Raw genomic sequence first — 12,300 nt, forward strand, 5'->3', positions numbered from 1 at the left:
AATTCTTGAGCAGTACTATAAAAGTTGCACTTTATCATTTCCGACTAAATCATTTCAGTTGAAGGATATTCAGTGCATCCCTTGTCTGATGTGCCTTAATGAGATTCAATTTGTTTTACAGGGTCTCTTCTGTAATTGTATTTTTATCCAGACCGTTTTTACTCATCCTCTAAGAAAATTACAGCCACAGATGTTTTTCCACTGATCTCACAGGTGGTCTGGTAATTTTATGTACATGCGGTTTACCATTCAGTAAATTTACCAGTCAATAAAACTGTGGGTTAATCACACGCTGTGATGATATGTGATCAAAATCACACAATGTATAAATCGTTTTAGTTTTAGATTAGAGACGAGCAAACTTCCCAAAAACAAAACTGTCCCACATTAGGCTAATTCACTATTCATATTACTAATATTATCACAGTTTATATTAATCACTCCAAATTACAAAAAGTTTGTAAGGGCCATTAGCTTGTTGTAATTCTTCCAAATTAAACTTTTATTATTATTTTTTTAACTCTGAATCTAATAACATATTTAATTTTTTTAAAATTGTACTGGTCAAACTCAGGCAGCTTTACTTATTTTTTCCACAAGGTTTCTAAGCCAAAGATGGTTACCAAACTCATGTGGCCATTAAAAAGCATGTTTAAATACAACTCTAACTCTAAACTCGAATTCCTCTGATTTTCTCTCAAGAAAGCTTTATTTTAAAGAAATGGTTTGACTGCATGTTCAAATAATTGAAAATTATGACAAAAAACAGTCCTGTTAATGGCACTCATTCCTGTTACTGGAACTCACTCCTGTTACTTTTTATGTTTTGAGTAACATGAATTAAAGTAACAGGAATTCATTTTTAGCTTAGAATTAGCAAAAACATGAAAAAATAGCTAAATGGCAGCTATGACAATATTATGAGGACACTGAGCACATTCTAGAGATTTTTTCTAAAAAATTGTATTTTAAAAATAAACAAATAATATATAAGAATTATATATTGTGTTGAGATTGACCTCCTTATTCATAGTTACAATAAAATCCAATGTACAGAAAAACAAATGAGGGAACTTTTCCTTTACCCGCTGTAGATGTGACTTGTAGAATGCTTTCAGATGTTTCAGATGGGGTAATGTGTTACAGTAACAGGACTGAGTAAAACCCAGGAATACAACTAAAATATGTATTTTAACTTAAATATGATGGATTTATTATGAAAAATAATAAATCCATAAGAAATATTTTTAAAACATAAATGGGATTTGGAGTCACACAACAATGCAAAAAAGTTCTAAGTAGTTTTAATTATTATTTTTAAATAATACTATGCTTAATAATAAAAATGATTTATTATTAGTTCATTTGTGTGCACATTTATACATGTAATTTCCTGGGGACAGAAATGACATGATTCAGCAGAATATTCCATAATCAAAAACTTTCTGAATCATAAAATGTAAATTATTGAAACTGGTTTCTCCTAGCAGAAATATGCAAATGTCCTTACAGTCTCTTTGATCATATAGACATGTCTGTTGTGTGATTCTGGCCAAAAATGAGATATTAAACTGCAGTTATTACTGCCGTCTGAATGCAGGAGTTTTATCACTGAGGAGACAAGTACAGTTTTTATTGAAAGCACTTTCTGATCACCTAATCTAATCTGAAGGCAGCTAATAGAGAGTATTTTTGAGCTGGTATATCAAGTTTCCATGCTGCCAGGAATTCTGCCAAAAATAACTTATGCGTTTGGAAGTAGGATTAAAACAGCCTCCATGTGGTGTAAAGATTTTACTAGTTCAAAGACTAACATATCAAAGGTTTTTAATTATTCTGATTTATATGTAACACATCACAATTCAGCCAATTGTACACAAACTTATACTTGCTTTTTAAGGTGGTAATTACAGATATATTTAAGTGTGGTGTTAATGCATTTTCAAACTTATATATATTTTAGACTTCAGGTTAAAGAAACAACATGTAGTGAATGAGAGGAAGCACGTGTTTCAAAACACTGGAGAGAGAGAGTGATCTGCCCTGCCTCCTTCTCCCCAGACACTAAACTTACAAGGGTTGCCAGGTTGGGGTTTTTGAATCCACACAAATGATAGCAACAGCAAGCAATGTTGATTAGCTAATGTAAACGTTTGTAAAGTTTTATACTGTTTGCACTTTATGAACTAGCTCATGGATTTTAGCTAATTGTGTTAACTGTTACCTATCTCAATGCACCAGCAAAAAGCTGCATCGCCCAAAGCTAATTCAGTTATCCAGAGATGCCAGTAAAAAGATGCCAGTGCCTAAACTTAACATGGAAGAAAGTAGTACTTCCTTACTGTACTTAAGTAGGTTTTTGAAGTATCTGCACTTTACTTGAGAATTTCCGAATACTTTTTACTTCCGCTCATTTCTATTCACTCAGTTCAGTGCAGTTTCTTATCAGTCAGTAACTGCATCCTTGGGTTTGTGTGAATGAACAAAACTGACTAGAGGTACATTTTTTTCAACATATCTGGAGTATTTGCACGTTTACTTAATAATGGGACTTGTGTACTTGTTCTAAAAAAGAGGGCACATGACTCAAAATCCTGGTGTAAAATAAACGGTACAACAACAGTTTACAACAACTTTGAATTTCTATAACAGTGGATCAGCAGTGGTTCAAACCCTCATGCAGTTTGGACTGCGTGTCTCTCCACTCTTCCTCCAGACTCTGCTCCTTGATTTTCAAACGAAATGTAAAATTTGCTGATGATCAGTGATAGATCAGTGGAGAGTCATGTCATCTGCTGGTGTTGATCCACAGTGTTTTATCAAGTCAGTGTAGTGTTTTTCCATGCTTCCCTCTGCTGACAACTTTTATGGAGCTGTGGATTTCATTTTTCAGCAGGACTTGGCACACTGCCCACACTGCAAAAAGTACCAATTGGTCTAATATAATATTAAAACTTTCTGAGACACTGATTTTTGGGTTTGCATTGGCTGTAAGCCATAATCATCAACAATGGAATAAATAGATCACTGTGTGAGTAAAACTGAATTACTGAAGTTTTATACTTTTCAATGATACTCTGTTTTGAGATGCACTAGTTTTGAGATACATGGGTTAAAGTGTAGGATCTAGGGCTGTTTTGGGCTCATGTTGAGGTTTGTTTAGTAGCTAAGTCACCCAGAATTCCACCTAGAAAAGTACAGGTCTAACTTTTCTCAAGAAACTAAAGCCACATCTAGTCTACTTTTCTTGGGGTAGACAACTTTTTTCTGTGATAGACATGTCCCCCACCCCTCCCTATCCAGTGTCTCCAAGAACTTCATTGGTCATGGTATGCTGTTTCTCGCCTGGAAAGTGTGTGTGTGTGTGTGTGTGTGTGTGTGTGTGTGTGTGTGTGTGTGTGGTGACGTCAGGCGGGGAGCAGGAGCGCTGGCCCCGGGCTGTGTAGCGCTAAACCCGCGGAGGGAGCGGAGCGGGACCCGGGCGGCACCATGCTGGACTCTCTGGCACTGCTGCTGGAGAAAGCGTTCCTCCTCGCGCACTTCGACCTGTTCAGCGCACTGCCCCGCGGGGAGGAGCGGCAGCGGAGGAAGCGGGAGAATGAGGCAGGGCTGGAGGCAGAAGCTGAGGCTGAGTTTGAGGCAGAGTTTGAGATGAAGAAAGAGCCCGAGAAGCTCCTGCAGCGCGGAGACCTGCTGGAGGTTCCCCGCACCCTCTTCATCCACTTCGGGATCTACCTGGGCGGCGGCCGCGTGGCTCACCTGATCCCCGACATCCTGCCGGTTGTAACGGGCGACCGGCGCCGGATCGGCCGCGTGGTGAGCAATAAGCGGCTGCTGCTCGGCGTGCTGTATAAGAGCGCCTCGGTCCGCGTGGACTCGCTGCAGGACTTCGCCTACGGGTCCCCGGTGCTGCTGAACACGCTGGACGCGGCGCTGCGGAGACCCGCGCTCTCCGCGGAGGAGGTGGCGCTCAGAGCCGAGAAGCTGATCGGCCGGATCCCCTACAGCCTGCTGTGGAACAACTGCGAGCACTTCGTCACCTACTGCCGCTATGGCGCGGGGGTCAGCCTGCAGACCGACCGGGTGAGACCAGCCTTCATATCCCCTTCAAACAAAGAGCAGCTCCAAACTGGTTAAACTGGTCCACAGTCTTATAGTTCATCATTTAGACCAGTGGTTCTCAAACTGTGGTACGAGTTTCACTGGTGGTAACCTTAGAAAATCATCTGCTTGCATTTAAATATTAAGAACTGAAATCTATAAAGTTTCATCTGTAATTTTCTATCTAACATTACATTAGTTAGTGTTTAGTGCTTTACCCGTTAAAACCTGTCTGTAAGCTACACTTCTCTCCCTCACTCTCAGAACTACAGTTTTATCATTATTAACATCACTTTTATTGGTCCTACAGTAAAACCTTGTGGAACACCACAATATATAATAACCTACATCAATCAGCCAGTCACCAAGAGTTACTACACTACACTTTTAAAAAGGTAAAAAAAAAACACTGTAGTTCACTGCTTGGCTCTCAGGTAGTTTATTTTCCTCTTCTGAGAGTCTCAGTAGGAATACTGTTAACCAGAAACAATAACCAATCAAATAATCTACCTAATCATATTAACTTTCAGACTACTCCACACAGCAGCTGAAGAACAATTGGCTTGTTTGTAGGTGGTACTTGGAGGTTTTAGTTTGGTCATTAGTGGTACATGGCCTGAAAAGTTTGAGAACTACTGGTTTAGATGATCTTCAGACATGTGATCATCAACCTGACCACGCTAGCTACTAAAGAGGGGTGGGCGATATGGCCCTAAAACAATATGAAGATATTTCATGGTATTAAAATGAAGAGACCCCTTCAGTTTCTGAATCAGTTTCTCTGATTTTGCTATTTATATGTATATATTTGAGTTCAGAAATCAATATTTGGTGGAATAACCCTGGTTTGTAATCACAGTTTTCATTCATCTTGGCATGTTCTTCTTACACACTGCTTTTGAATAACATTATGCCACTTCTGGTGCAAAAATTCAAGCAGTTCAGTTTGGTGGTTTGATGGCTTGTGATCATCCATCTTCCTCTTGATTATATTCCAGAGGTTTTCAATTTGGTAAAATCAAAGACATTTTTAAATGGTCTCTTAGTTTTTCCAGAGCAGTATCTCGATATATCCATAGGCCTTCCTATAGCAAAAGCAGTCTTATTCGAGTTTCACTTCAGCTCACACCAAGTGCTTGTTTTGTGCTTTTTGGTATGATGATGTTTCTGTTCAGACCAGTTTGCTCATTACAAACGTCTTAAATATTATATAGAATAAGGCTACATGCACATTATATTGTTTCAATCAATATCATCACGATGTGTGTGAGAGAAATTATCATATAGGCTACCAGCCCAAACTAGTCATTGATTTATTGTGTAATCTGGCGGACAGGACAGGACAGTTTTGTTTGAATTACGGCACTATTCTGGAATATATCCAGCTCTTTCGTTCATTTCCCATAAAAAAAAATCCAGTTTTCTAGTCAGTGGAAACATATATTCCTCAGGAAATCTGGGTCATTGTGGCGTGTCGAGCAGAACAACGGCGTCTTTGAGTAGAGGGGCAGGTTTAGTCCAGCACGGCAGAGAGGCCAAGTCTCAGGGATGCAGGAAATAAGTTCACTACACTAACTTGGCTGTCTTGTTTCCCTTCCACAGTTCTGTGAGTGCCTGAAAACCATCGTCCAGGATCAGAGGAGCATGCTCATGGCCACAGTCATCGGAGTGTGTTTTATGCTTTTCCTGGGATTATCACTTTCCACAGCACTTCCAACCCTCTTTATTCTCTTCATCCTGTGGATGATTGGATAAGAGATGCATCTCGCCACGTTTCTACCTCACTGAACTGAATCTGGGCAGCATCTAGCATTCACTGTCATTACTTTGACCATGACGCTAACCACTTAATGTTTTGTACTTTACTCATTCAACATTAATAAATGTGCAAACTTTACTTCTCCAGGCGACTGCTTTCTTAACTAACTACTGCACTCTACACACAACCTGGAGTTAGAAAGACTGTCTCAGCTATGACGCTGCCCTTGTTGCGGTTTTTCTAATAGTGGATATCATCGCTGTCTCACAAGTCTTTTAAACTTTACAAACAAAAAAAAAGTCATTTTGGACCATTTGTGTTGGTCTAGTCACCCTTAAACCTCATCCTGACTTAATGTAAAGAAAAACTTTACATTATTATATAAGGTTTACATTGTCAAAATGTGAAAACAAAAAAAATGGACATACAAGTTTTTGTAGGACCATAATGATGTGTATATTATTCTGTCTTCAAGAAAGACAAGAAATGTGTTTAGTCTTTGCTTTAGTATTTTCATAAGCATATTAATCCAGATCTTTTGGTATTTTTGTTTGTATCATCTCATGTACCAATAAATATAACCTACCTGGAAGGTAAAATCTGGTTTCCGCAATGCTCTAGTGCTTTTAAGAAATGAATTCCCTGTCTTTATTCTCCTTATAGAAGTTCTACACAGTGTTTGTTGTTTGGTAAAGACATGAATTGTGCAACATGGTTTCAGAGTCTGAGAAAAATACGTTCTCCAGTTACAGCATCCACTTCTCCATTATATAATTTACTTTATCTGGTTATGTGTAACTGTTCCTCTGGGGAATGTGGGCCAAAAATAGAATCTTAGATTTCTTCACCTCTGCACAATAGAATAGTGAGACCACACAGGCATTGAGTAACCAATTATGCATTGTTCCGCTGAGCATGTGACCTGCTTAATGACCAATACGTATGAAAATGTTCAGCACCATAATCCCCCTGCCCCTCCTCACCCTGTCTCAGGAGGGATAAAACTGTTAAGTGCCAAGCAGTCTAGAGAACGACCACGTCGGCCCTCGAGGATGGTTCTCCTGCAGTTCCTCAGTTTCTTTTTCATCGGTCTGACCACAGACGAAAACGAGAAAAACGGAAAAAAGAAGACGAAAGATGAAAAGTATGACATTTCCTTGTTTAAAAGGGGGGACCTCCTGGAGGTGCCTCGAACCCTTTTCACCCATTTTGGGATCTACCTGGGGAACAACCGTGTGGCTCACCTCATTCCAGACATCTTACCGGTTATCTCGGCTGACAAGAGTGCCATCGCCAAGATGGTGACCAACAACCGGCTGATTCTCGGAGCTATAACGAAGCAGGCCAGCGTACGTGTGGACAATATAGATGACTTTGCCTATGGAGCAGAGATCCTGGTGAACCACATGGACGAGGTGTGCAGTCGGCCCCCGCTGGAGGGTGAGGAGGTGGCCCGCAGGGCGGAGAAGTTGCTGGGCTCAGTGGAATACAGTCTGCTGTGGTACAACTGTGAACATTACGTCATGTACTGCAGATATGGCACCAGCATGAGCTTTCAAACCTACCAGGTAAGATACCAGGAAAGCTACAGTCTCAGCTTTACCATAGAGTGTCCTTAGTTGTTAAAGATTTTATAGGATTTGGCTATTCATGGTTTTAAAATCCATCCTCTTTATTGTAACTAGAGGTGGGCGAAATGGACCTAAAGTAATATCACTATATTTAATGTTGTTTTCACAGTAACTATACACTTGGCAATACGACAAAACATTGAACACTACAATACTGCAACAAAATGAAAATTACATTCTATTTTTGCATACAATATATGGCACACCCCTAACTGAGATAAATATATATATATATATATATATATATATATATATATATATATATATATATATTTTTTTTTTTTTTTTTTTTTTTTTTTCAGATTTGTAACGGAAGTCAATGATCCAGAATATCATGATACTAATAATACTGCACTCCAAATATCTCCATATTATATTCAGGATTAAAGTAAATGATACTGGACAGATATAATCTATATATAATGGGAAATGAGAACAGTGTAAATTTTTCTTTTGCTAAAAACAGCAAAAAGAAAAAAAAGTAGCTCCCTGATGTAACAATTAGGGGTGGGAGATATGGCACCATATTGTAGGGTATAATATCGTTCACCATATTCAAAAAAAGGTTGGCGATATTATTCGAATGTGATGTAGCACCCCTCTAATTGAAATGGATATTGAACTCATTGGAACTCATGTTTAAGATAAAGTCTTCATATTTAAGAATATTAATGATACGATCTGGTATATGTAAAATGTTAATGGCAGATATTTAAGACTCACAGTTTAACAAATGGCATGAAAATGTAACTGAACCTTATTGGACAGCTTGAACAGTTTCAAGCCATTTACACATACCCTGACATGCCACGTTCCACTGGGCATAAATTAGTATCATGTATAGTATAACTCTTGCCATGTCCTGTAGAAGCTAAAATGGTGCACTGGTTTCTGCCATTCACTGTTCTATAGCCAGATGCCTTCTGGTCATAATCATTAGCACCCACTGCACAGTCAACTGTGGGTGGTAATGCCCTCTATATTGTATTCCATGTACACTGACGACACAGGATCAAAAAATGGTGAATGTCTGCACTATCAAGCCTCGCTCAATCTCTGAAAATTAAGGTCGCCTCAAAAAGATAACAACTCACAACGTGTATGTGGGGCCATTCTCAAGCCATCCTTGGAATAAATTGACAATTCATCATCAATCTTAAGTGTAAAACAGTTGAGACATTAAGTAGTAGACAATTTAAGACATTAAAACTGTGCTGTTTGCTGTTTGTGTCAGTTTTGATGTTATTTAGATCAATTATTTAGAAAATTGATAAATTATTTTAGTTTATTTTTAATAATTATTACTATATAAACTATACAATTATTTGTAGTAAAGATTCAGTAACTGCAATTAAATAATATATAACCTGTAATTTGAGGTTAAGGGATTGAGATGTTGGTTCATTAGGTTTTAAAGGGGCACTAAACCCACCCTCAGCTCAAATTATAAAAGGCTAAAAAACAGGAGGGGTAGTTTGGGAGGGGCCCTGGGTGATGTATGGGTTTAGAGGCAGGGCAGGAGGGAGAGCTGAGTGGCTGAGCTGCAGCAGCAGTGTGCCTCTGATAGAGGTGAGATGCAGATGATTGAACGTCAGCAGGGGGGAGGTATTATTGATAGACTGATCTGCATATTGTGATGTATCTGCGTACTAAAGTACACAAACACATCATCCTCACCTATAACACAGTTAAACCTGTGAGGGCGCTGCTGAGGCAGAAATGACCACAATGAAAGTGTTTTTTACAGGTTAGGAAATGTTTATTAAAAATGTTTAACATGACTGTGACTGAAGGTTTCATTACTTCAAAGGAACGCATTTCAGCTATTAATGGAGAAAAAATGGTTTAGGGTTTAGTGGCTCTTTAAAGGGTTAATCTGGAATGTTTTATAATCTTCACATTGAGATTTCAGTTTGTTTACTTTATGCTTGTTTGACTTGTTTGCTAATCAATGTTTAAAATCATCTTAACACATAAAAATCACATAAAAAAGCTTTAAGCTGTAGATGTGGTTAGTTTCTATTAAGAAGTTATCTAAAACTAGAGGAGTGCACTATCGCCACCTTGTGTTTAATCTTTGTAAAGACCACATTTACCCACTACAACTGTATTATTCTTTCTTCTCCTTTTCCACAGTTTTGTAAAGTGGTGAGGAAGATTGTGCTGAGTAAGATCAGCTCGGTCCTGACTCTCCTGCTGTCTCTGCTCACTTTAGTGTATCTGGGCTGTCTGTCTGTCCATGGTGTCCTGCTAACAGCCGTCATCCCCTTCGCCATATGGATGGCATCGTGATTGTCTTGTGTGTCGAGAGAGGGCGAGATTTACATTAATATCAGTAACTTATTACACATCATTATTAAATGCACATTATGCAGCTTCACCGATTGGTTCAGGCTGTGATTGATCACTATTTGCTAAAGGCGTTAGTGGTGCTCCTAAAATGGTACGGGGTCAACAATCTGAAAACTGTTCGGAGCAAAAGGATGATCAGGAGTTCCTGATTGAACACACACAGTTCTGGTGTTATCAAAAGTAATTTATTATTATGTTACGTTCAAGTGCTAAACAATAGAGATTTATGTTGTAAGAGTTATTGTTGTGCTGATTCTTCAATCTCAACTCTGTTACTTTAACTTGTTTAACAACATTCACATTTTTAATCACTGTGGGCAAATATTCTTAAAAATGTAAAATGAGTGTGAACATGTGAAATTGCACAAGAAAAGACAAAATAATTATCTTTAATTTTTTTAATTACATAATTACAGTAGCGCAGGCAAAATGCCACGCCAAGCATGTAATCAATCATTGGCAGTCTTTGTGCAAAATTGTAAAAGTGCTATTAATTTTTTTTTCCTTACTGTACTTCAATAAACATATTAAATCTAATCGTTGTGTTTTATTTATCATTTAAATTAAAGGTTTCTCCAAAATATTTGACCACATTGAATTTTGTTGGGCACTATTTCTTTTGCAGTGGTGAAGAGTAACCGGGTAAATGTAATTAGTTACTGTACTGTACTGTGGGTGACTTTTTACTGCAACACATCACATCTCTACATTATACAGTCAAAACATTTACTTTTCACTCAAATATATGATTCAGAAACACAAAATCACAACAAAATGTTTTTCCCCTCTTTTCCCCGTGTATCCTTTCTTATTTTCTCCTGTCCTGTCTCCCCCTCCTCCCTCCCCATGTAGATGTGTGTATGGATAGGGTGATGGCTAATTTTACCGGTACTTGTGACTATGTGACAATAAAGGCGTTCATTCATTAATTCATTCATTTATCACTTTGTTTTTTAAATTGTTTTGACCTGTTGAACTTCCAGGTGCAGAATATGGTTGAATATCAGAGTAAATCTGTGGAAGTGTCTATGTCAGATCTCTATCTCGGGCTCCCTGATGCTCACAAGTCAGATAAAATCTCCTGAAATCTAGCACGAGCCACAAATGGACACGCAGGCGACACAGACTTATTTCCCCAATTGCGTGTGGGAAAGAGAAAGCCGCTCCCCTCGTGTGCATCTTCATGAAGTGAATGCAAAACAGAGAGGGTTCTGATTGGCCCGTTTTCTGCAAAGAGTCTGTGAGTCAGCCAATCAGTTTTTAGTGTGGACAGGCTGTTTTTTTGCCCCTCCTGAATGGGATGCACAGGGGTGGATTCGGAAGTTCTGGGGCCCCAAGCAATGTTTTTTCTGGGGGCCCTGATCAAATGTATTCTTTTGTATAGCAAAATGCAGTATTGACTCACTTTACATTGATAATGTCCTCCATGTTCAATGACCTACGGGCTCTATGTAAATTTTTATCAGTTTTAAGGAGAAGAAGCTTCTTTTTCCTAAAGCAACAGTGATAGGCTACCTTGCCTAGCTTAACTTGCGTGCACAGTGTCGCTTTGGTGTAAAAAAAAAAAAAAAGGAAATATTGCATTTCAGTGTTTTTTGGGGGGTTTTTTTTTCGTATTTTTGACAACCTTTTGGCCAGCTGGGGGCCCCCTGGGGTAAAATCCGCCCCCTGGGGAAGCATTCAGTATCACGGCTCCCATTAAAACTCATTTCACCTCTGACTACTCTAAAGTATATCCATGTCTGGTAAAAGTAAAAAACAATGAAAGTCTTGCCTGCTGTCTAGTTTGTAAGAGTGATTTTAGCATTGCCCACAGGGGAACAAAATGATTATATATATAACAATATATAAAATGACTGCAAATTAAATTGCAAGTTTAATAAAACATGAATTAAAAAATATATATATATCTTTCTTAGCTATAATGCTGGACTGGTCCCAACATCTTTCTGTTCCTTACAGTATGCTGTACGCAGCCCTTTTTCCTCTTCCAAAGCAGCACGGTCTTCTGGCTCATTCTGACTTGTCTTTGCACCATCTTCAAGGATAAGCTCTGGCAACACAGAGAAAACCACAGCCAAGACAAACAGGCTGGTGTTACTCTCAGATCAATACAATTTAAAACAATATGCAATTCTTTAAACCTGGAGCAGTGTATCCAGTTTGTGAGTTGGCCGTTTTGACACTGTTAAAAATTCCAGTATATCTTTTCTTCAAAGAGGATAAAAACTTGCAACTTTAGTCGTGATTTAGGGAGCGGACAGATAAAAACAACAGAACTGATTGTAACTTTCACTCCCCTCTGTGTCAATTCTGTTATTTCTCTAAATAGTTTTTAAATCTCCAGCAGCTTCTTTAACTTTTCAAGCCTTTTTTGAGAACACGACCAAACTTTTAAAGATCACACTGGAGATCTGCCTTCACTTATCTCAGTTTTTAATTTGACCTTGTGCTAAA

The 12,300-nt window shown here is 38.5% G+C and overlaps 2 protein-coding genes across 2 annotated transcripts; both read left to right on the top strand.

Moving 5' to 3' along the window:
* The first annotated feature begins 3,088 nt into the window (after positions 1-3,088).
* Positions 3,089-5,998, top strand: LOC103023667 (lecithin retinol acyltransferase). Its single transcript, XM_007242329.4, has 2 exons — positions 3,089-4,083; positions 5,704-5,998. Exons 1-2 carry the CDS (start codon positions 3,490-3,492, stop codon positions 5,854-5,856), a joined length of 747 nt encoding a protein of 248 aa, XP_007242391.3. The 5' UTR covers positions 3,089-3,489; the 3' UTR covers positions 5,857-5,998.
* Positions 5,999-6,130: 132 nt separating this feature from the next.
* Positions 6,131-10,380, top strand: lratb.2 (lecithin retinol acyltransferase b, tandem duplicate 2). Its single transcript, XM_022674740.2, has 2 exons — positions 6,131-7,428; positions 9,628-10,380. The coding sequence occupies exons 1-2, from the start codon at positions 6,757-6,759 to the stop codon at positions 9,781-9,783; spliced, it is 828 nt and encodes a 275-aa protein (XP_022530461.2). The 5' UTR covers positions 6,131-6,756; the 3' UTR covers positions 9,784-10,380.
* The last annotated feature ends 1,920 nt before the right edge of the window (positions 10,381-12,300 follow it).

The sequence above is a fragment of the Astyanax mexicanus genome, chromosome 21 (genome assembly GCF_023375975.1).
Source record: "Astyanax mexicanus isolate ESR-SI-001 chromosome 21, AstMex3_surface, whole genome shotgun sequence".
NCBI lineage: Eukaryota > Metazoa > Chordata > Actinopteri > Characiformes > Acestrorhamphidae > Astyanax > Astyanax mexicanus.